This window comes from Larus michahellis, chromosome 4, assembly GCF_964199755.1.
Source record: "Larus michahellis chromosome 4, bLarMic1.1, whole genome shotgun sequence".
NCBI classification, from domain to species: Eukaryota; Metazoa; Chordata; class Aves; order Charadriiformes; family Laridae; genus Larus; species Larus michahellis.
The window spans coordinates 90897131-90915510 of record NC_133899.1 but is presented as its reverse complement, the minus strand read 5'-3'; the positions used below and the strand labels follow the sequence as shown (position 1 = coordinate 90915510).

General features: G+C 43.7%; 1 protein-coding gene across 7 annotated transcripts in view; it reads right to left on the bottom strand.

Annotated features, from left to right (window-relative positions):
- The window catches only part of ANO1 (anoctamin 1), an 83586-nt gene that overhangs the window by 32585 nt on the left and 32621 nt on the right, over positions 1 to 18380 (bottom strand). For 4 of the 7 annotated variants that reach the window (XM_074586342.1, XM_074586343.1, XM_074586346.1 and 1 more), the window contains exons 2-9: positions 16078 to 16256; positions 12020 to 12346; positions 9679 to 9777; positions 7987 to 8138; positions 6629 to 6683; positions 3581 to 3632; positions 814 to 879; positions 259 to 314 (exon numbers count right to left, since the gene is read on the bottom strand). In XM_074586342.1, coding sequence (XP_074442443.1) covers positions 259 to 314; positions 814 to 879; positions 3581 to 3632; positions 6629 to 6683; positions 7987 to 8138; positions 9679 to 9777; positions 12020 to 12346; positions 16078 to 16256 — 986 coding nt within the window. The remainder of the gene's footprint in view (positions 1 to 258; positions 315 to 813; positions 880 to 3580; positions 3633 to 6628; positions 6684 to 7986; positions 8139 to 9678; positions 9778 to 12019; positions 12347 to 16077; positions 16257 to 18380) is intronic. The other 3 variants (XM_074586344.1, XM_074586345.1, XM_074586347.1) reach the window with 1 other exon arrangement.

The following is an 18380-nucleotide window of genomic DNA, read 5'->3' as shown; positions in this document are numbered from 1 at the left end:
CCACCCAAACAACTCTTCTAATGTTACGTTCAAACACTCACTCACGATCACCAAAGGTAGAAGAGAGATGGGGAATTCATTAAAAGTGAGCAGAGTGATGGAAACAACCAGCAGAAGTTACTGCAGTCGTGATACAAGTGAGCTGGAAGTCAGGATCCGAAACACTTGTGTTTGGGATGATGCCATTAATACGTAACACATTAAGGATTTCTTGGTGTCAAATCGTAGACGTGTAAAATATATTGCAAGATCACTTACATCATGCAAAGGATATGCAGCACTGTAAACTCCATTGGCAAGCAGACTGGTGATCCCTTGAAAAATAAAGACATAATAGTTATTTACAATTTTGAGGTTAGACAGTCTCACTTTATCATCCTTCCTGGAGATTTCCCTCAAAATAACAGTCATTTCGTCAGATAATGATTTTTCTGCCATCTCATTCCTTTCCATGTAGTTTCATTTTTAATCATATAGGTTATTAAACATGACTCATTTCATGAAATGGAAAACTGCAGAGAGCAAGAGGAAGTCATATATATTTGAGAATCAAGAATTAGAAGCCAATGACTTGAAATTAGTCATTAAAATAAATTACATTTTCTGAAAAGTCAGTTTGATTTAAGGGCAAGCCTGCAGATTTGAAAGTGTGTAGCAGAAGGCTCGATCACAAGAAGAATATGGCTGGAATTGATGGCATACGGGAACACGCATACGCACGCATCATCCACACAAAGTTTTGAATTCAGATTTCAGATTGATTAGAGAAAATTGTAGGGAAAGCCTTTGCGAAGACCTTGGCGTAATACTTACCATATTTACCACATTTTCGTCTTTTATTTAAAAGGGTAGTTTCCTTCTTTCTTCCCTCTCCTTTCCCTGTTTACACATCCGTTTATTAGTGACATGCATGAGGCTGAAAGCAATTAATGCTTCATCTATAAAATGCAGGCGGCACAAGGGACTTTGAGGAGTCCTGCCTTCCCAGGTGTGCTGTCGCTCCTTCGCTTGGGGCCAGAGCGCGGGTGGCAAGGGTGGGTGGGGAAGAGGCGACGTCTAAGTTTGGAGGAGCACAATGGCGAGGGGCTCTTCGGCACCGCAGCTCGCTCCACCATTCCCAAAGGTCACTCGGCTGGACCCGGACCTTTGGGGGCTGTAGCACATTACTTCTCTAACGTTCTTGCTGCAGCTGCTGGCATTAATATAGCTACTTCCAATTACGGAGCACTACCCACGTCTGAAGGTGTCATGCTATCCGTGAAGACACGTTTGGGGATTCAACGAACCGGCCTTGGGTGCGGAATCAGAGCTAAGTCAAATACTTGCCTTTGTGCAAGGCTAAGCTGATTAATGCCAATAATAATAATAAAAAAAAAAAATAATAATAATAAAAAAAAATAATCTGGCCACTTGCATCGTGGAGAATTTAAAAGGACTTAGGAAAGGAAAAGAAAAATGATGTGCTACAGTGTGCTCCGTGTTGCCCATCAGCTGATTGCTAAGAACAGAGTGTGGGACTGGATTTGAAAGAACAGCGACTATGAACCAGGAAACAGCCCACTGTAGGTTCACCGAGACATTGAAATGAGAATTTTTCAAGTTTATTAACATTTTCGAGATACCAATAACCTGCTGGAGGAACTGCGCCACGAGTGCTCAGCCTCCTGCAGTATCATTAATTTTCAAAGTTCGATTTAAGATTATACAGTACTATGCATTGTCTGCAAATGTTTCCATGCTTCTGGCAGAAACAACTAGCGAGCAGATGATAAATTATTTTTCTAGGGCTGTGCGACCGACCCAAGAGCTACATCGTACCCTTCTACATCGCAGTATTTAACAATGAAGACAGATTCTCATTTTCACAGATTTGCAAAATAAATAACACAAGGCTGCGGTGTTCGCTGGGCGGCCGCCTTTTTCCTGCTGGGCACAAATGTTGCAGCGTTATCTGTGTTTGCTCAGGTCTGTTTGCAACCTTTGCCGGGTTGTAACCCGGCATTCCAGCGCTGGAACACAAAGGACCTGACTGCGTGATGCTGAGTATACCCATGGACAGCTTGGCCTAATGATATTTTTATTAGTTATTCTGTGTGACCTTGCCCGTCTCAGGTGAAAGAACGATCCAGGAATCCTAACACTTTACTTTCCTTTAGCCTCTGCCCTATTCAACTAATCTCTAATGTGTTTCCCATTTCTGGACCGGGGGGAAAAAAAAAAAAAAGAAAGAAAAAATAATAAATCAAGTGAGTAACCAACTCCAAGGCAAGAATTCAAACTGAGCTGTATGACCTTCCACTTTCAAGAGTGCAAATACGTAATTCCCAATGAAAATGATCCAGCACCAGACTCGAAAGGGGTCCTGAAAGTCACAGATTAATTTGGATTTCCCATGCTGCAGTGAAACAGCGCTTCTGTTAATACTGGCTGAACACCAAAATTCAGTGTATATAAGGACTCAACAATTGCACATTGTATGCTGATACTTCAACAGAAAAGTCAAAGCATGGAAATAATTTCTGGCATAGTTATTCTTCCATTATTTGATGTATTTCTAAGCAGCTGATGGGTCAATATTGAACAGAACTACCTGTAATTCAAGTTCCCATTGTTTTATGTAACTGCTTGTAGGCAAATAAAGGCTGATTCCAACAGTTATCAAACACTTTCTCCCATGTTCGTACAAATTTGTTTCTACTGGCTGGCTGTTATGAAGCGTGGATATGAGGGAATTTAGCCTTCTGCCTTACTTAATTTGGCTTACTATTAACTACTTGTTAACTTGGGTCCCACAGTCAAGTATGTACCTATATATCACGATACGTATAAAATAAAGTATGTAGCGGCTGAACAGGAAACGCCGCCAACAAAGCTTTAAGGTGACCTGATTTGCAATTCGTGTTTACCTGCATTATGAATGTAGTTCTTGGAGCATAAGCCCTAAGGCTGAAATCCTAAAACAACTGCATGTGGCAATACAAGCTTCACACCCACTGACTTGCGACAACTGTTTTGAGGGCCCAGAGAGGGGCCAGTTTCCAGTGCGTGCCTTAATCCTGGGCCGTTCCACCGGGTTAATCTCAGTTCCACTTCGGACAGTGTTCCGGGCAGTCATCGGTTAAACCCATTTCACCCAAGCCATCGAAAGGCCACCCCACCATAAAAACGTGAGGTTACTAATTAAAAGGAATGGGCCAAGCCACAGATTTTCACTGCAGTTATTGAAATTTATGGTAATACCTTCATCCACTTCAGTGAGCGTAAAACTGAACAAACGCAGAGCGCGTATTACCCACCAGTAATACCCATCACATCCAGTCCTGCTGCAAAGGACCTAACTAACATCTGCAGGGGCTAAACGCTCGCTTAGCATTTAATTTAGAGTCGAATCTAGAAATTCACATCTGAAAGAATTCCAAACAGCTACATTAATTAAATTAAATTTCCACATAAAACAATTATATCCACGTACATCAAATTAGAGAGCTGGGGAAAAACCTAAACTCCGCAGCCAGCAACTTGCAGTTATTTTCAATACCTGAAAACGATATTGATCTTAAAGCTAAATAAAGTTCCTTACCCATGCTGTATTTTGCTTTGGTACATGTCGTTCTTTTCAATATTTCATAAACCTACAGAAGTAAAATAGAAGAAAGGAAAGGGTTACTACGGATACTGCCAGTGAAAAGCACAATCTTTTTTTATGTACAGCTGAAATATTGGCAAAACCAAGATGTCGATGAAGTCATCGTTCTTTAATAAAAGTCACGGTGTTCAGGAGAGCCGGGCTTAAAGATTTCCACGCCGAGTTAGCCGTACGGGAGAGAAAGGCCAGCTACCAAGATAATTGATCGGGGGAAACGGGGTCACATTGAACCACTCGCACAAGAGAAATGCTATTTTTGCTCATGTTAGATATCGATCAAAGATGAGAAGCCCTTTTCCACCCAGACGAGGTGGTGTGCTGGGCCAGCTCTTCCCTCGCCTCCGACGGCGTAAACTGGCTTCAACCCGAGGACTTGAGCAGAGCTTCGGGCTCGTAACGCGTACGCAGCACGCAGCCGTTCATCAGACACTGCACTAACGCGGGCTGACCTTACAATTTCTGAGCTTGCACAACTTCAGTGGCCAAACAGAGGTATTTATTTTACAATATATCGCATTTATTGCCAAGTAACCCTTGCACGTCTCAGTGCGCCGCCCGAGCGGCTGAGGTTTCGTCCCGCGCGGCGACGCTCTCAGGCAAGGCAAGCACTCGGAGGAAAACCACGGGCGAAGGCACCTGCTGCCCGTCGCCTGGCCTGGCTGCAGAGCCACGGAGAGGTTTTCTGGGGATGCTCGCTAATTAATCCCCGTGCTAACGCGTCTGGCGCTTGCCCAATTCACAGAGGTAAGCGAGCGAAGGCACATGAGGCAAACCCCACAGCTCATCTGCCTGGTGTTGTCTTCTAACTCCAGTGAGTTCAAGGGTTGTCACACAGAGACTTCCGTTTATCTAATGTTGTTCGCTTGTTGTTTTTTTTTTTAAATAAAAAAGAGGTCTTTGGCTTAGTTTCTATTCATCAAGGACTCGCAGGGAGTGACTAGATTCCTGTTCATTTTGCAGTAGGCGGAAGGGTCAATATTTGCACTGTGGTTTAAAAGCACACATGAGAAAGGCAGGAGAGAACTTTAAGAAACAAGAATACAAAGAGAAATGCATGCAGGAGAAAATAACACTGGGAAACATTCAACGTGTCTTTCCCTACCGGGTGATGTACGGGGATTTCAAACAAAGCAGCATACTACCAGCACTGCCCAGTGCTCCTCAAGCAGTTTAAAAACCTCCCATCCCTCTTTTTCCTTCCAGCCTCTGCTATGAGCTCCTTTGGTTTTAGTCTGTTTTTCAGTTAGTCTTGCTCACCCTCTTGTCCTACGGTGCCATTTGGTCTTGCCACCTTTCTCAGACAGCCCATTATGAATTTTACCTCTCTATTTGCCCCCTTAAGTTTCTTGTACTTACAAGTTGGTTTTTTTTAACTATATACCTAGACATACAAAAGAAAGTCTACAAACAAAAGCTGCGTGTTTTTTTTCCAATCTCAAAGTAAACGTTTCATCGCAAATAAGCCAATTCAATGTTTGTCATTTTCTCTTCCATTCCTGTGCTGCTGCATCTGCCTTCCCCGGTCAAACTCACCTAGCCCCGATAACCTGCGCTCACATCAAATCACCGCACTTCAGGCTACAGGGGTCCACAGACCGGAATTTCAAAGCAGGAAAGAGAAGTTAGATATCTCACGCCCCTTATCACTGTAGCAATAAAAGGCAGCTATAATTGCGATATAAACTCTTTTTGAAGCCACTTGGCGTCCAAAAGGCTAATGTTAAATATAAGATAAAAGCACGCTCACAGTCACATTCCAATGCAGCGATTAGCAGCGGCAGAATGGGGCAAAGAGTCCACATTACACTTTGAAAAGTGTTGCAGCAAGTGCTGCTTGGCACGGTCCCTTCCAGCTGCCCTGGGTGTCATACGCGCTGTCCTCTCCATTCCCCCCTCGGTGGCTATAAAGGAGGCTAGGCCTTCTCCCCCACCCTATTTGATGTTCTGTAAGTCACAAGGAAGTACTCAAATGTAGTTTGCGATACCATATTCCTCATTAGGCTTCACTTCTGTAAGGGAATGGCAGAAGTTCTTTACACTGAGGCTGGTGAGACACTGGCCCTGGTTGCCCAGGGAGGTGGTGGAGGCCCCATCCCTGGAGACATTCAAGGCCAGGCTGGATGAGGCTCTGAGCAACCTGATCTAAATATGTCCCTGCTACTGCAGGGGGGGTGGACTAGATGGCCTTTAAAGGTCCCTTCCAACCCAACGCATTCTGTGATTCTAAGTTTAATTACACGAGGAAGAGCCCCACGCTAGCACTGAAGGAGCAGAGAGACCCTCCAACACAAAGGCAGGAAGGTCTCGGCCCAGTCCCGGTGCTGTGCACGTGTACATCACACTTGCTAGAGTGACAGGGGTGAACAGAGGCATAAACGATCAGAACAAGATGCAATTTTCTGTCCTTGGTGCATTTTCTTCACGTAAACTTTAATGTTAAATACAAATCATAAATAACGTTAAACAAAGAGCATAAATCTCAACACTTTTAAGACCATTCTAAAGAATTGCTCCCCAAAAATGTAAACAATACTCTGTAAAACACCGGGCTGCTTCACTGGAATTTGTCTTGGGAGATTTTGCAGCATTTTATAAAAAGAGCAATGTATGGAGACGAAAAGGTAAATGAGTCACGGGGGCTGCAGGCAGCTGGTGGCAGAACCAGCGGGAGAATCTAAATCTTTTCCTTTCTGCTGATATGTCACCTAAGAAACTACGTCCCAAATTAACTGTGAACTGGAAAGAAGATCCAAATTATTTTCCAAAAGGCAGCAACCTGTTAGCATCAAAGACTATTCCTCACATAAGCTAAAGCTGGAAATGCTTTATTTATTATTTCAATAACTGATGTCACAGGCAACCCCCGGTGCTTGGTTGGGAAAGGCAAACTTGCAACAGGCTTTGTACTAAAGCTGGCAAAGGGGCTATTAACACCATGACTAAGGCACTATCCGCTATAAATTATTTATACACAGTACTTACTATAGTGCTTCTCGTTTTGCTGTCAAAGAAGGAATCTCTGTCAGACAAATCAAATCTGTTGAAAGATTAGAAGGAAGCCCATTAGGTTAAAAAAAAAAAAAAAAAAAGCGCCACTAATTTCCTGCTCTTGTTGACCCCTTCAATATTTTCATTTCTCCTGGGGATCTCTCAGCTTAACATTAAAGAATAGCTTGTAGAAACCTCGTTAAAAAGAAAGTCTATTGCAACTCTCCTATGTTAAAGAGGCTGCTTATGTGTTTCACTGCTTTTATGTATTTATAGGTTTTTCTGCAGAAGAGGCTGTTGACGCTCATGTAAGTGGAATTCCTGGCCACTGCTGGCCTTGAATTTCTCCTAATGATCTTTACGTTTTGTCTGTACCTTAACCCCTGTGAGGCCGCTCTTGCCTCCCTTGTTCAGCAAAGACACAGGTGGTTTCACTGAAAAAACCCACCGCTGCCAACAGGGTAAGGCACAGCCACGCCTGAGCTAAGGAGCATCTTCGCGGCTTTCGCTGAGCCACCAGGCTCTGTCGTTGTAGGAACATCCTACAATAAATATATAAATATATTTCCTGCAAGTCCAAGAGCATGTCAAATGTCGCAGATGTTGACTGGCCCAACTAAAATACACAACTCCATCGGTGTTCTGCATCCCTTTATTAAAAACTAAAACCCCTGTATGTACAGTGAAGAAATCCTGCCCTAGGCCTGTTATTTGTTCCAGCTGGCACATAGATAAATACGGTCTTCAAAGCTTCTCCGCTGGGATGCTGGCCAAGGAAGAGCAGCAGCAAAGCAATCCAGGGCAATCGAAACTTTGGCTGGGCCCCACCTTCTGATTTTTTCCTACACCCACGTTTACAGCTATTCTTACTGATCTGAAATGGACGGCGAAGCCACCACGGACTTCGCAGCGCTCCCAAGGACAGGGGCGGGCTGGCAGTACATGTGCGAGCTGCCCCTGCCGGATGAATGAAATTATTCTGAAATTTATCAACCCGCATCTCTGGCTACAAGTTTTACTGCGCATTTTATTATTTCACGTGGAAAAGAGACTATTGTAAACCACACGAGAAATCGTATTTGGCAGTCTAACAGTTGATGTGTATATTTCTATAGATAGGCATTATATGCCACAACAGCAGCCCAGAGATTTCAGAGGGGGGCTCTACAAAGCCTCATTCCTCAACAGTGGGCAGGGGGGGAGAAATGTAAGTAAAATTACTGCAAAATGGAAATATTCTTTCACTAACATAGCGTTAGCGTTCGTTTTTCCCTTCACCTTTTTGTGTCTTAGCTGCTATCAGAAAGGCTGGACCCTGCTGACAGGAACATTTACAGAAAGCTTTCACTTACAGGTGCTGCTTCTCTCTGGAGAAGGGGTAGGAGAGGCGCTTCACTGTCTGAGGCTTGTGTTCGGCTACTTTTGGCTGGATGGGCTCTGTTATTTTTTGGATTACAGAGTTAATCTTTTTCAGAAGGCCATGGGTCTGATTGATCTGATACATCTGAGTGGGCAAAGAGAAAAACAGCGAGACTTTTATTGCTTTCTGCTAATCCATAAGGGAGAGTGAACTGTAAGGAATAAACCATCAATTAAATAAATACATCACAACAAGCTATCGAGGAGTGTAGCTTACCTTCTCGAAAACATTTAGAAAGACACAGATGGATGGGGAAGTCAAAACAAGCAAGCAGAGGAAGCCTATTGTTCTTCCTCCGAGCCAAAACATGACCTGTGATTCCAAATAATCAGGCTGGGATGTTCAATGGTGATATTGTTGGCACCGACTCCCGAGACACCCGCTCCTCTGGCATCTACTGTTTTCTTGGTGCAACGGGACAAAGAAATGAAGGAGCAACAGAGCCCCTGGGCAAAAGAACAGAAGTGGTCTCCTTTCCCAGGGGGCTTTCCTGGGAATACTGTGCAGGTTTCAGGAGATTCCCCTCTTCCGTATAAAGGAACCAAAATATCTCGAATGGTCTATTGCAGTTCCGTAGCTCTAAAAGCAGGAATGGTGTTAGCAGGTCACAAAAGAGGCTTCCCTGTCTGAGCCACAAAAACTATCTGCAGATCCAGGGCAAGGCTCCCACTGCAGGAAGATGCTGGAAATAAGGCTCCAGGGGTCGGAAGGTGTTCTCAGGCACATCGCTTCTCCTGGGCAATGCCTGCAGGCTTAAGTGGCCTTTTTCACACAAAAAACCCTCACAAAAGGCCCACCCTAACTTTTCTCTTGCGGCAAAGCAGCTTTAACCCCAGGATCACAACAGACTCTTTTTATCTCATCGTGCTTCTGATTAAAATCGGTGGTAAGTAAGGCAATAATGGGGATTAATATGAAATCCAAACCAAAAGTGTGGTTTCAGTGTTGTAATAAGTGACGCTGGGCTTTGAGACTGTCTCTTCCTCCATTATAGACTTCCCTCCGCAGTCTGGGACACGCACTTAGTATGTGTTTAAATATTAATCCATCTCTAAGCTATGCTCACTGAACAGGTAGCCATCTATCACGGATGATATAGAATTTAGCTCATGATGAAAATATACTGTCATTTCTTTAATGACATTTCAAATATTCTGAAAGGTAATTTATTTTGTGGTTGTGTAGTCCCAACCCCTGCAAACATGTCTAACGACGTATATGAATAGTCGCTAAGCCCAGCGAGACTACTGCATGCAAGTTGTTACTGGGATGTTCATTTTTAGCCGTCTAGCGTTTCGGGTGAGAAAACTCCTCCAAAACGCACGCATAAATTTCACCATCAATTGCAACCTCTTCTTTTGAAACACGCTGAGAGGATAAGGCGTCATACGCAATCCCTCGCATCGCATACAGTAGCAGCAGGAATTCCTGATTTCCATCCCTCCTTCCATTTATTCTTTTTCTGCTGTCCCAAGCAAGCAAGTTTGTGACTCATTTTCTGTACCGATTAATTAGCTATTTTAAAAATGCTCGTGGAAAGAGAAGTCTACCTCTGTAAGGTGCTCAGAGATGAGCGTATGTTTAAACCGTGCCTTCCAGAAGGAAGAAAAAGATCAGGACTCACCTTTTTTGTGGGCATCTTGAGCTTAAGAAATTCTGCCTCTCGACACAATACGTTCCACGGCGCATGTATTTTTACAAATCCAACCCCATGGATTTTAGTCTTAAAAAAAAAGCAAGAGAAAAGGTTACTGATGAGAGGCAATTATTTTTCCCCTTGTGGTTCAGACATATTTAAGGAAGAGTCTATTACCGCCAACACGCTAAATCTCATTTGAGACATCTAGTTTCTAACAACAGGACGATCGCTGAATCCCTCCCTGTGCTGAGCTGCTATAAAATGTGACTGCAAAACGCTATTGTCTTCCACAACAATTACCACAAGGTTAAACAGATAAAAATTGTTTGGGAAATAAAAGCTCATGGCTATGGACACAAATAGAGGGTAAGCCAGTTAAATCTGAAGCACAGGCATCCAGCCAAACGGTATGATTTCTTGAGCACGTTGTAATTAATGAGAGAGTCCCTGCTGCCTCTGCATCTCAAAGGACCCAGAACCACAGTAAGAAAGAAGCAACCTCAGATACAGATGTGACTTAAACATTGAAACACTACGCATTTTAATGGGGAAAACGGTTAGGAAGAACTCAACAACAAAAAAAAAAAAAAAAAAAAAAGAAAAAAAGAAGACAAACATTAACGATACTATTAGTGACTGCATGGATCCCAGCAGGTCTCCGAGCTCTGTTCTAGACGGCTGGACATGGGGGTTTGCTTCTGGCACTGCCACGTACACCCCTATTCATTCCCAGGGGAATTATCATTTCGAAGCCACTGGACAAATGATATCAAACTAGCAGGGCATTCAGCAAGCAGAAGAGAGAGAAATTTTAATGACTCTTCCTAATCTTGCTGCTCTACAAACTTGGACAGTTCATTATAATTAGCTTTCACGCAGCAATATCCCGCAGTGGCTTTCTAGAAATCGGTTACTCAGCGGACACAGGTAACTGCCAGCCTTCCCAACCACCTTGGAATTTACTTCATTGAAGAGCGTTTAAGCAACTTAGCAAACATCATCTGCTTAAGAAACCTTTGCTCTTTTTTGCAATTAGTAAGGCCTCCAACGCAACTTCGCGGCATGCTTTTCAAGCCCAAACGACTGCAGGTTTTCCCCCTCGTGCTGGAAACGGGAGCTGATGTAAATCCCTGCGGCTCGCTTTCGTCTCTCTACATTCCTCATCTGGTTTGGTTTCTCGGACTGAAAGAACAGGATTCTCCCGCTTTTACAGCGGCCTGGCTCGAACCCTGAGCCCTTCTGCATCATTTGGAATTGTATTACATGCCATAGGTGGGGACCTCCCATCTTGCAAAGGGTTTAAATATCTACGACATGGCACAGGCACGTTTCCAGCTTACTACCCCAACTTGCAAGCTGGATGGAAAGCAATTCTTATTTTCACCTGGGGGACAGAGAAGTGAAAGGTTTTCTTGCATTATATAATGCAAAATATATACTTTTCACATATATATACACACACTATTACATACACGCCTGTAATTTGTGATTAATAGATGGCGGATTTATTTTTTTAACACTCTGATCACAGGTCTAGATGTTTAATCTCAACTTTTAGATCCTGTAAATAAAACCAGCATAAATGTTTACCCTCTCCCACAGGAATTTCGGGCATATTGGTTGGATCAGTTAATGGTAATAGCTTTCTTTGAAATTAATACGGCTGTGGCTATTTCTACTAATCACACACTGGCAGTACTTCACACACATCTCTTTTTTTATATAGTCTAATGGTCTTTTAATAGAATATACTGTTTTCAGGGTACAGGTGAAAGGCGTTACAAGCTGTACTGTTCATATCTAAGAATGGAAAGAGCAAACTGTAATACAGACCCACGTGCCCGAGCTAGAGCATGCACCAGAACCTCCTGAACAGATTGAATTCTCCTGAAGTCTACGCTGAGCTACAACAATGTCACTGTCTGTATCAGGTATTTTTCAGAACTGGAATTACCAGTGGATCCAAACCACAGCATAGCGTAAAGCCACCAAGCTGGGATTAGCGTGGAAAGCAATCTAAGCCTCCCTTCTAGATACGGCAACGCATCAACAAGCTGTGTTGCAATAGTGGACGTGCCACGAGTCCCGGCCAAGAAAAGTACAAAACTTCACCTCATTGGGGCATTAACAACACCGCGGCCCATTCCTGTGAAGCGAATTAAATTGGTGGGCGAGGACAGTGCTGCCAGAACTGAAGTCAAATTCTGGAAGACTTGAGCTTGTGTAACCTTGGTCAGAGCCAGGTTCACAGGAACGGCTCAGCATCTCCCAGGATTTGACCACCACTTACACTCCTTATCTTTAACCGTTTGAAATGGTTCCTTACATCCTCATCGCGTTCCAGTTCCAGACCAGCCTCCACAAGGTTCCCTTCATACTCCTCCCTGCGAAACCTCTTGTCGTCTTCGTGATAATCCACGTGAGGTTCACTTTCCCTCATTTCCAGCTGCGCTCCCTTCCCAGGAAGCGGCTGGTCCTGCTTGGTGCTTCGGGCACTTGAATCATTGTGATGAACCCTCCTGGTGAGTGTCTTCCCTGCCGAGGACTTCTTGTAATGATAAACTAGGATGTAGTCAACTTTTCTCTTGCCGTCTCTGAAGTAGAGTCCATATTTGCAGTCAGCATCTGGATTTTTGGATAGGGAATTTAATAACTGGAAGCAGGGAACGGGGGTGTGGAGAGAAGGTGAGAGGAGAAGAATAATGAGTACACACGCCAACACCAGACAGACCATATCCTTGTGTCAAGGACTCCTCCTTGCCTGGAGCACACAATGATCTATCTTCAAACAGCAGGCATACGGGAGGAGCCCCCCCATGCTACTTACTCAAAACAATTTTGCAAGTTAACACTTGCAATTTTACTAGTAGCCAGCTGGGATTTTATTGGGCCAGAAATGAATAGCTAAAATAACTGGGATTTAATCTAATTACCAGCACACTAGTTCATAAATCAGCTACTTGGTGGATTTGGTTTTCTCCTTTGGGGGTTAATCGCCACTAAGATCATCTGTCCTTTTCCACCCAAGACATCTGCGTTTCATTTCTGACAAACAGATTAATATCATGTGCAAACATTTCTCACTTCTCTTATCTATCGGTGCAAGTTTGTATCATCTGAGAAAGAGATCATCTTAGATACAGACTGAAGGGAGCCAGCTGGTCACGAAGCGCCGCCAAAAATGCAGATGGACCGTAGCCAGGGAAGTGGGTTTGTTGCTTACTGAGTTCATCACTTTTCCCCCCCCCCCACTTGTAAAACCTGTGCCGCTTTGCCATCTGATGGTGGCAAGGGCTTTACTCCTGTCTTGAATCAACACTGTGCGAGGCGTTGCAAGATGCAAGAAATGCAAGGCTTTAAAACACAATTCCATTTCCAAGCATTTATATGAAAACCGCACAGGGCAACTGTAGAAACATAAAACAGTACTAACAATTATTCATTTCTACTTTCAATAACACTCTCACTTCTCATGCATAATTCATAATTCTACTCTTGGAAATGCAGGCACCGTTAAAAAAAAAAGTGAGAATTCACTAGTAACTTGCGTTTGTTTTTACCAAAATACTAATCACAGGAGCGGCTTTTCAGGGACCATGGACATTTTTTGGCTTTTAAGTTTACAGACGAACGTAAAGCCTCCACGTAAGGAAAAGGACTTGTGCTCCAAATGATAGCAATTGACCACCAGTTGCAAACCATTTTGGTCAAAACCCCATGTGGGATGTGTACACCTCCTGCTTGTTTCATACATGAAACCATGACTATAAGTTATTTGCAAATGGTTGTTTCTAAGACAATCCGATTTTTAAACCTCAGATGAAAAGGGCAGCCTCTGAGCTTACTGCACAGTCTATCATGACCGATATAGCCAAAACTTCACTGAAACCCACTCAATGCTACACAAATTTGCATACTTCTCTGAACATCGCTTTGGGGAGGGAAGGTCCCCACTACCACAACTATAAATCAATAAATTTCTCTTTAAGGGACAGTCTGTTCTTCCCTTTTTTTCCTCCGACAACAAATTCCAGCAGCAAACCCCATTTTCCTGCGTTTGGAAGGGAGGAGGAAGCCCACCGAAGAAGTAATTAGACAAGCGCAATCAGACGAGCGCAGAGCAGTAACGCCCAGCAAGGAGGACCGGCAGACAGCAAGAAGCCCGAGATGCCTGGCAGGACGCGGAGCAGCCGCCTGCCAAGGCGGGATCCCTGAAGAGTCATAGCTTTGGCAAAGCCTGACTCGACCACGTCTGCCCAGGGCCAGCCTGGCTGCAGGTCCCCATCTCCTCGGTCCCTCGCCGCTTTGCTCCATGCCCGCCTTTACTGTCTGGTTCTCCTTTTCTTTCAGGATCCCATCTCTCTTTTCCATTTAACCTAAACCCTTTGCTCCAAATACATAAATATATCAGAAAACATATCATAAAACAATACAGCATTCGCTGCCACCATGTCCTATTCCCTCTTTCCCCTGCTCCATGTCTGTCTTATTTAGCCACGTCATGGCACAGGCTGCTCATGTTTGTGCCCTATCTATCCAGATAGTCCTCCTTAGCTCTTGAGCATAACTACAATATAGAAGACCGTTAATAACTATTACTTTCTGATTGCTTCATGATTCATGGCATGCACCCGTGAATTCACATTTTTTTCAAAGCAAGCTGACAGCCTGCTTGTGGCAGGCAACTCAGTCCTGCAAATTTTTATAGAAACAAAATACTAAGAAATAGCAACTAACTGGATTTTCAGGATACAATACCTCTTCAAAGTAAATAGTTGGTGTAAACAAGAAACAGGAACACCGGGCTTTCTTTTAAGATAACTAATTGTATTTAATTTTCATTTTAAAGATGTGTTGATCTTATTAATTCATCAATTATTGAAACATCAATTTCTGAAAAATTTCAATTAATGTTCAATTAATTCAATTAATGTTTCAGTTAATTGAAACATCAATTTCTGAAAGACTGGGCTGAACTGACAGATGTTCAAGTAAGCGGAGGGAGATAAAACAGGCAAAAGACTCGGAGCCCAACCACTTCCCACCCTTGTTGGAGTGACTTTATGAGGGACGGCAATTAGTTGCTCTGTTCTGGAACCTAATAAACAAAGGAAACGGGCAGGCCTGAAGATGGCTCTCGAAGACGAGAGCAGTGAGTGTGCCAGATGTTTCTAACCGCCCGGGGAGCTCAGGAGAGATCGGTACCTCCCAGCCATAGCTCTTCTTCTCCTGGAGCACCCCTTGGGTGGAGGCTGAGAAAAGCGGCACTGAAAATCCCTGATTTCTCTGTTTCTTTGAGCCACTGCCACTGGGAAGGGGACAGGTCACACTGCAGAAACTGAATTGAGAGCTTCTTCCCATTTCTTTGAACTTTCCTGTTGAAAAACTGACCCTTGTAAGGACTCTCTGACAATTCAGGAGAAGGTGCTGCACCGTGGATACTAAACCCTCAAGAAGTTTATTAATACATGAGAATAGCTACATCCCACCGCGAAAGAGATGCAGGCAAAAGACTCAAAGAAGCCTCTTGGTCCTGTTTTAAAGAAGGAAATGGTGAGATTAGTAGCACATTAGAATGGTACTAATCCTTTCTCACGGTGCTGCTACACTGCCATAGAGAGGGAGTTGTGCTGACTGAGACCACGTAAGGCTCGTGTGTCCCTTTGGTTCAAGTGAGAGGCTGAAAAGACATTTCAGTTTTACCACAGCAGGAGGGATGTTTACACTCTGACAGAATTATTCCTCTGCTGTCCATCCTAATTAAGCACAAGCACAATAAACCAAGTATTTCTCTTCCTGGTACACCTTTCCCCAGCGAGATCTGTTACACAGCCCACTCCACCTCAATTCCTTCACCTGAATAAACTCCCCTTTATGTGTTCATGACGTAACCAATTCCTAATCCTGTTGGGTATTCGCATTACTAACTTTCTTTAAAATTGGCGTTGAAGAATTTAACCAAGGCACTATTAATGAGCCTGGAAATCTAACCTCTGTTGTGTTCTACAGAGTATTAGTTTAACATTGCATATGTTAACAATAGCTTTCACATGAAATTTTAGGTGTTTTTTCTGTTCTACTCTATACGGGCGAAGAGATTTGAAGGTTGCTACAGCCTTATTGCCAGATTGATTACTCTGAGAACAGCCAACCCCTTTTCACGCTAAAGGTTAAATAAGGATCCTTGGCTTCCCTTCTTCACCTCAAAGAACAAGCCCCACTAAATTAGCACGTGCTGCGCCTGGTGGCAATCCTTCTCAGCACTTCCGAAAAAGAGGGGGAGAGGATTTCAGAGCATCCTGGGAATGGAGAGAATGAGAAATAAGCAAAGGGGTAAAGCGCAGTATTGCCGGTTATGACACATCAGGCAAGTCCTGTACTCACAGTACTCTCGTGCTGGTCATAGCCTATATCCTCAATAGCTCGAATGTTGATAATGTGAATCCCCTTCTCCTCAGCAGGTAGACAGGAGTATTTCTTGTTCACCCTCATTCCTGTCTCCTCCGGAGCCTCGTTGAGATCTTCTGGCAGAAAATCCACCCCATGAAACTCACTATCTGCGTCTGGAAAAGAAAAGGAACAATTTCATCAAGACACTTTAATCCCAACACTTGCTCCTCCCAGAGCCAGCCAAGCTGAAACGTATCCTGTTCCCGCCTTCTTCTGCCAACAAGCCCTTGTGCAGGGCTCCCACCCCTTCTCCATGCCTCCCTTCTCAGCTTTCCCGCAGTCCTCTACAGCCCTACCTAGGTCTCCTCCTCCTCCTCCGGAGTGCTCAGGTAACTTCTTTTCTGCAGTGCTGTCTCAGCACGTGTTTACTGTCTTATAGAATGGTTAAGAGAAGGAAAAAAGAAAAAATAGTCTCAGAATTAGCTGGTGACAATAGGTGCCACGGTGTTTTGCCCTTTTCAGTAGGCATTTTCTCCTTCAATAAGCACTCGCCTATGCTGAAAAATTAAGCAGTGAGTTTCCCCTCAAGTACCTACGTACTGCATAGGATACACTGAACCATTCTTTTAGCAGTCAGAGGTTTCCTCCCTCTCAACCTGCCAGGGACCCATACTGTTTCCACTTATTATTTAAGTATATGGATGAGCTAAAGGATTTCATGTAAAAATTTCTTTACAGACTGAGCGAACAGACAACTTATAAAATGCAAACTAGTGTTTGCATATGTGCATTTATGCCAGCTAGAGAAGGCAAAGTTTTCCAAGATGTGATTTGTTTTGACATTGAAGTAAAATACTGCAGCATTATGCCATTTTTTTAAATCACACAGGGCCAGAATTTGCTTTTCTAAAGACTGAAGATAAAGCAAGAATTTTAGAATTTAGCCTTGAATGGATACTAAATTAAATTTCCCAAAATTAAACAAACAACAAAAACACACAGAGGAGCGTGCTTTAATAGCAGCTACATTACACCAGTCTGTTGCTGCAACTACTTCAACACTGTCTCTGGAGCAGATATCAGCAGATAGCTTCAGAAATTGCAGAGATTAAGCCCATTAGAAAAATACTTCCCTCCTACCTAGAGCTGCCACTAAGCTTATGATGAGGTGAGGACAGAGACCACATTTTAATTAGCTATGTCTTAGCCTAAGAGCACGTTCCTCCTCTTCACCAAACTACCCGTCTGGATTTGGTTGAACTTCAGGGATGACGTGGAAGGAACAGACAGGGAAAAATCTCATTCCCCAACAAGTCTGCAGATGACGTGAAACTGAGGAGCATGGCTGATAAGCTGGAGGGTAAGGTTGCCATTTTGAGGGGTCTCAACAGGCTGGAAAAATGGGCTGAGAGCAGCCTCATGAAACTCAAGAAAGTCAAGCATGAAGTCCTACACTTGGACAGACCAGCCTCAAGCACAAGCAAAAACTTGGGGTGGACCAGATAGAAAGTATCTCTGCAGAAAAGCACCCAAGGGTCCTGGTGGACAGGTTCAAAGGAGTGATTGTGTCAAGTGGTGAAGGATAGCTGCACACTGGACTCCGTTAGCAAGAAAGCAAAGCCAGTAGGTCTAGGGAAGCGTTTTTCACCTTTATTTGACGCTTGCCAGACCACAGCTAGAGCGCTGTGCCAAGTTTTGGCTCCCCAGCACAAGAAGGACATTGACAAACTTGAGCAACAAGGGTGATCACACGATGGGGAAAGGGCCCAGCGAAGCTGTAAATCTCCGTCCGTCCCTGGAAGTGGTCAGAGCTTAACTACACATGGTGCCAAGCAACCTGACCCAACCTTAATGTTGGGAGGGCACCACATGAACCTGCAATCCAGGTTCTTCATGGTAACACGCAGGAGTCTGCATGGACAACAACCTGTGGCACCAGAGGAGGAAGGTGTGGCCAAAGCCTTGGCACATTTCTTGAGTTTATCAGAGTAAGATAAACATTATTAATATGAAAGCTATGCTTCTCTGGAATTAGCAGTCATGCTTCTCTGGAACTTGCAAACACCTCCAGTTTGCAGATCTTCATTTCAATTCCTGTATCTGGGATATTTGCTGCCCCAAGAGATTCTCTACAAGCTGCCTGCTTTCCTAGGAACTGCCTATTTACTGAAGCCTAGTTACTTCAGCAGATTACATTCGAATTCTCTATTCGATGAGAAGAACCTTTTACTGCCTATGAATCTGAATATTTTGCCTATCTCATAATAGACCTGTGAGCTTTTCAGCGCTAGTTTGGA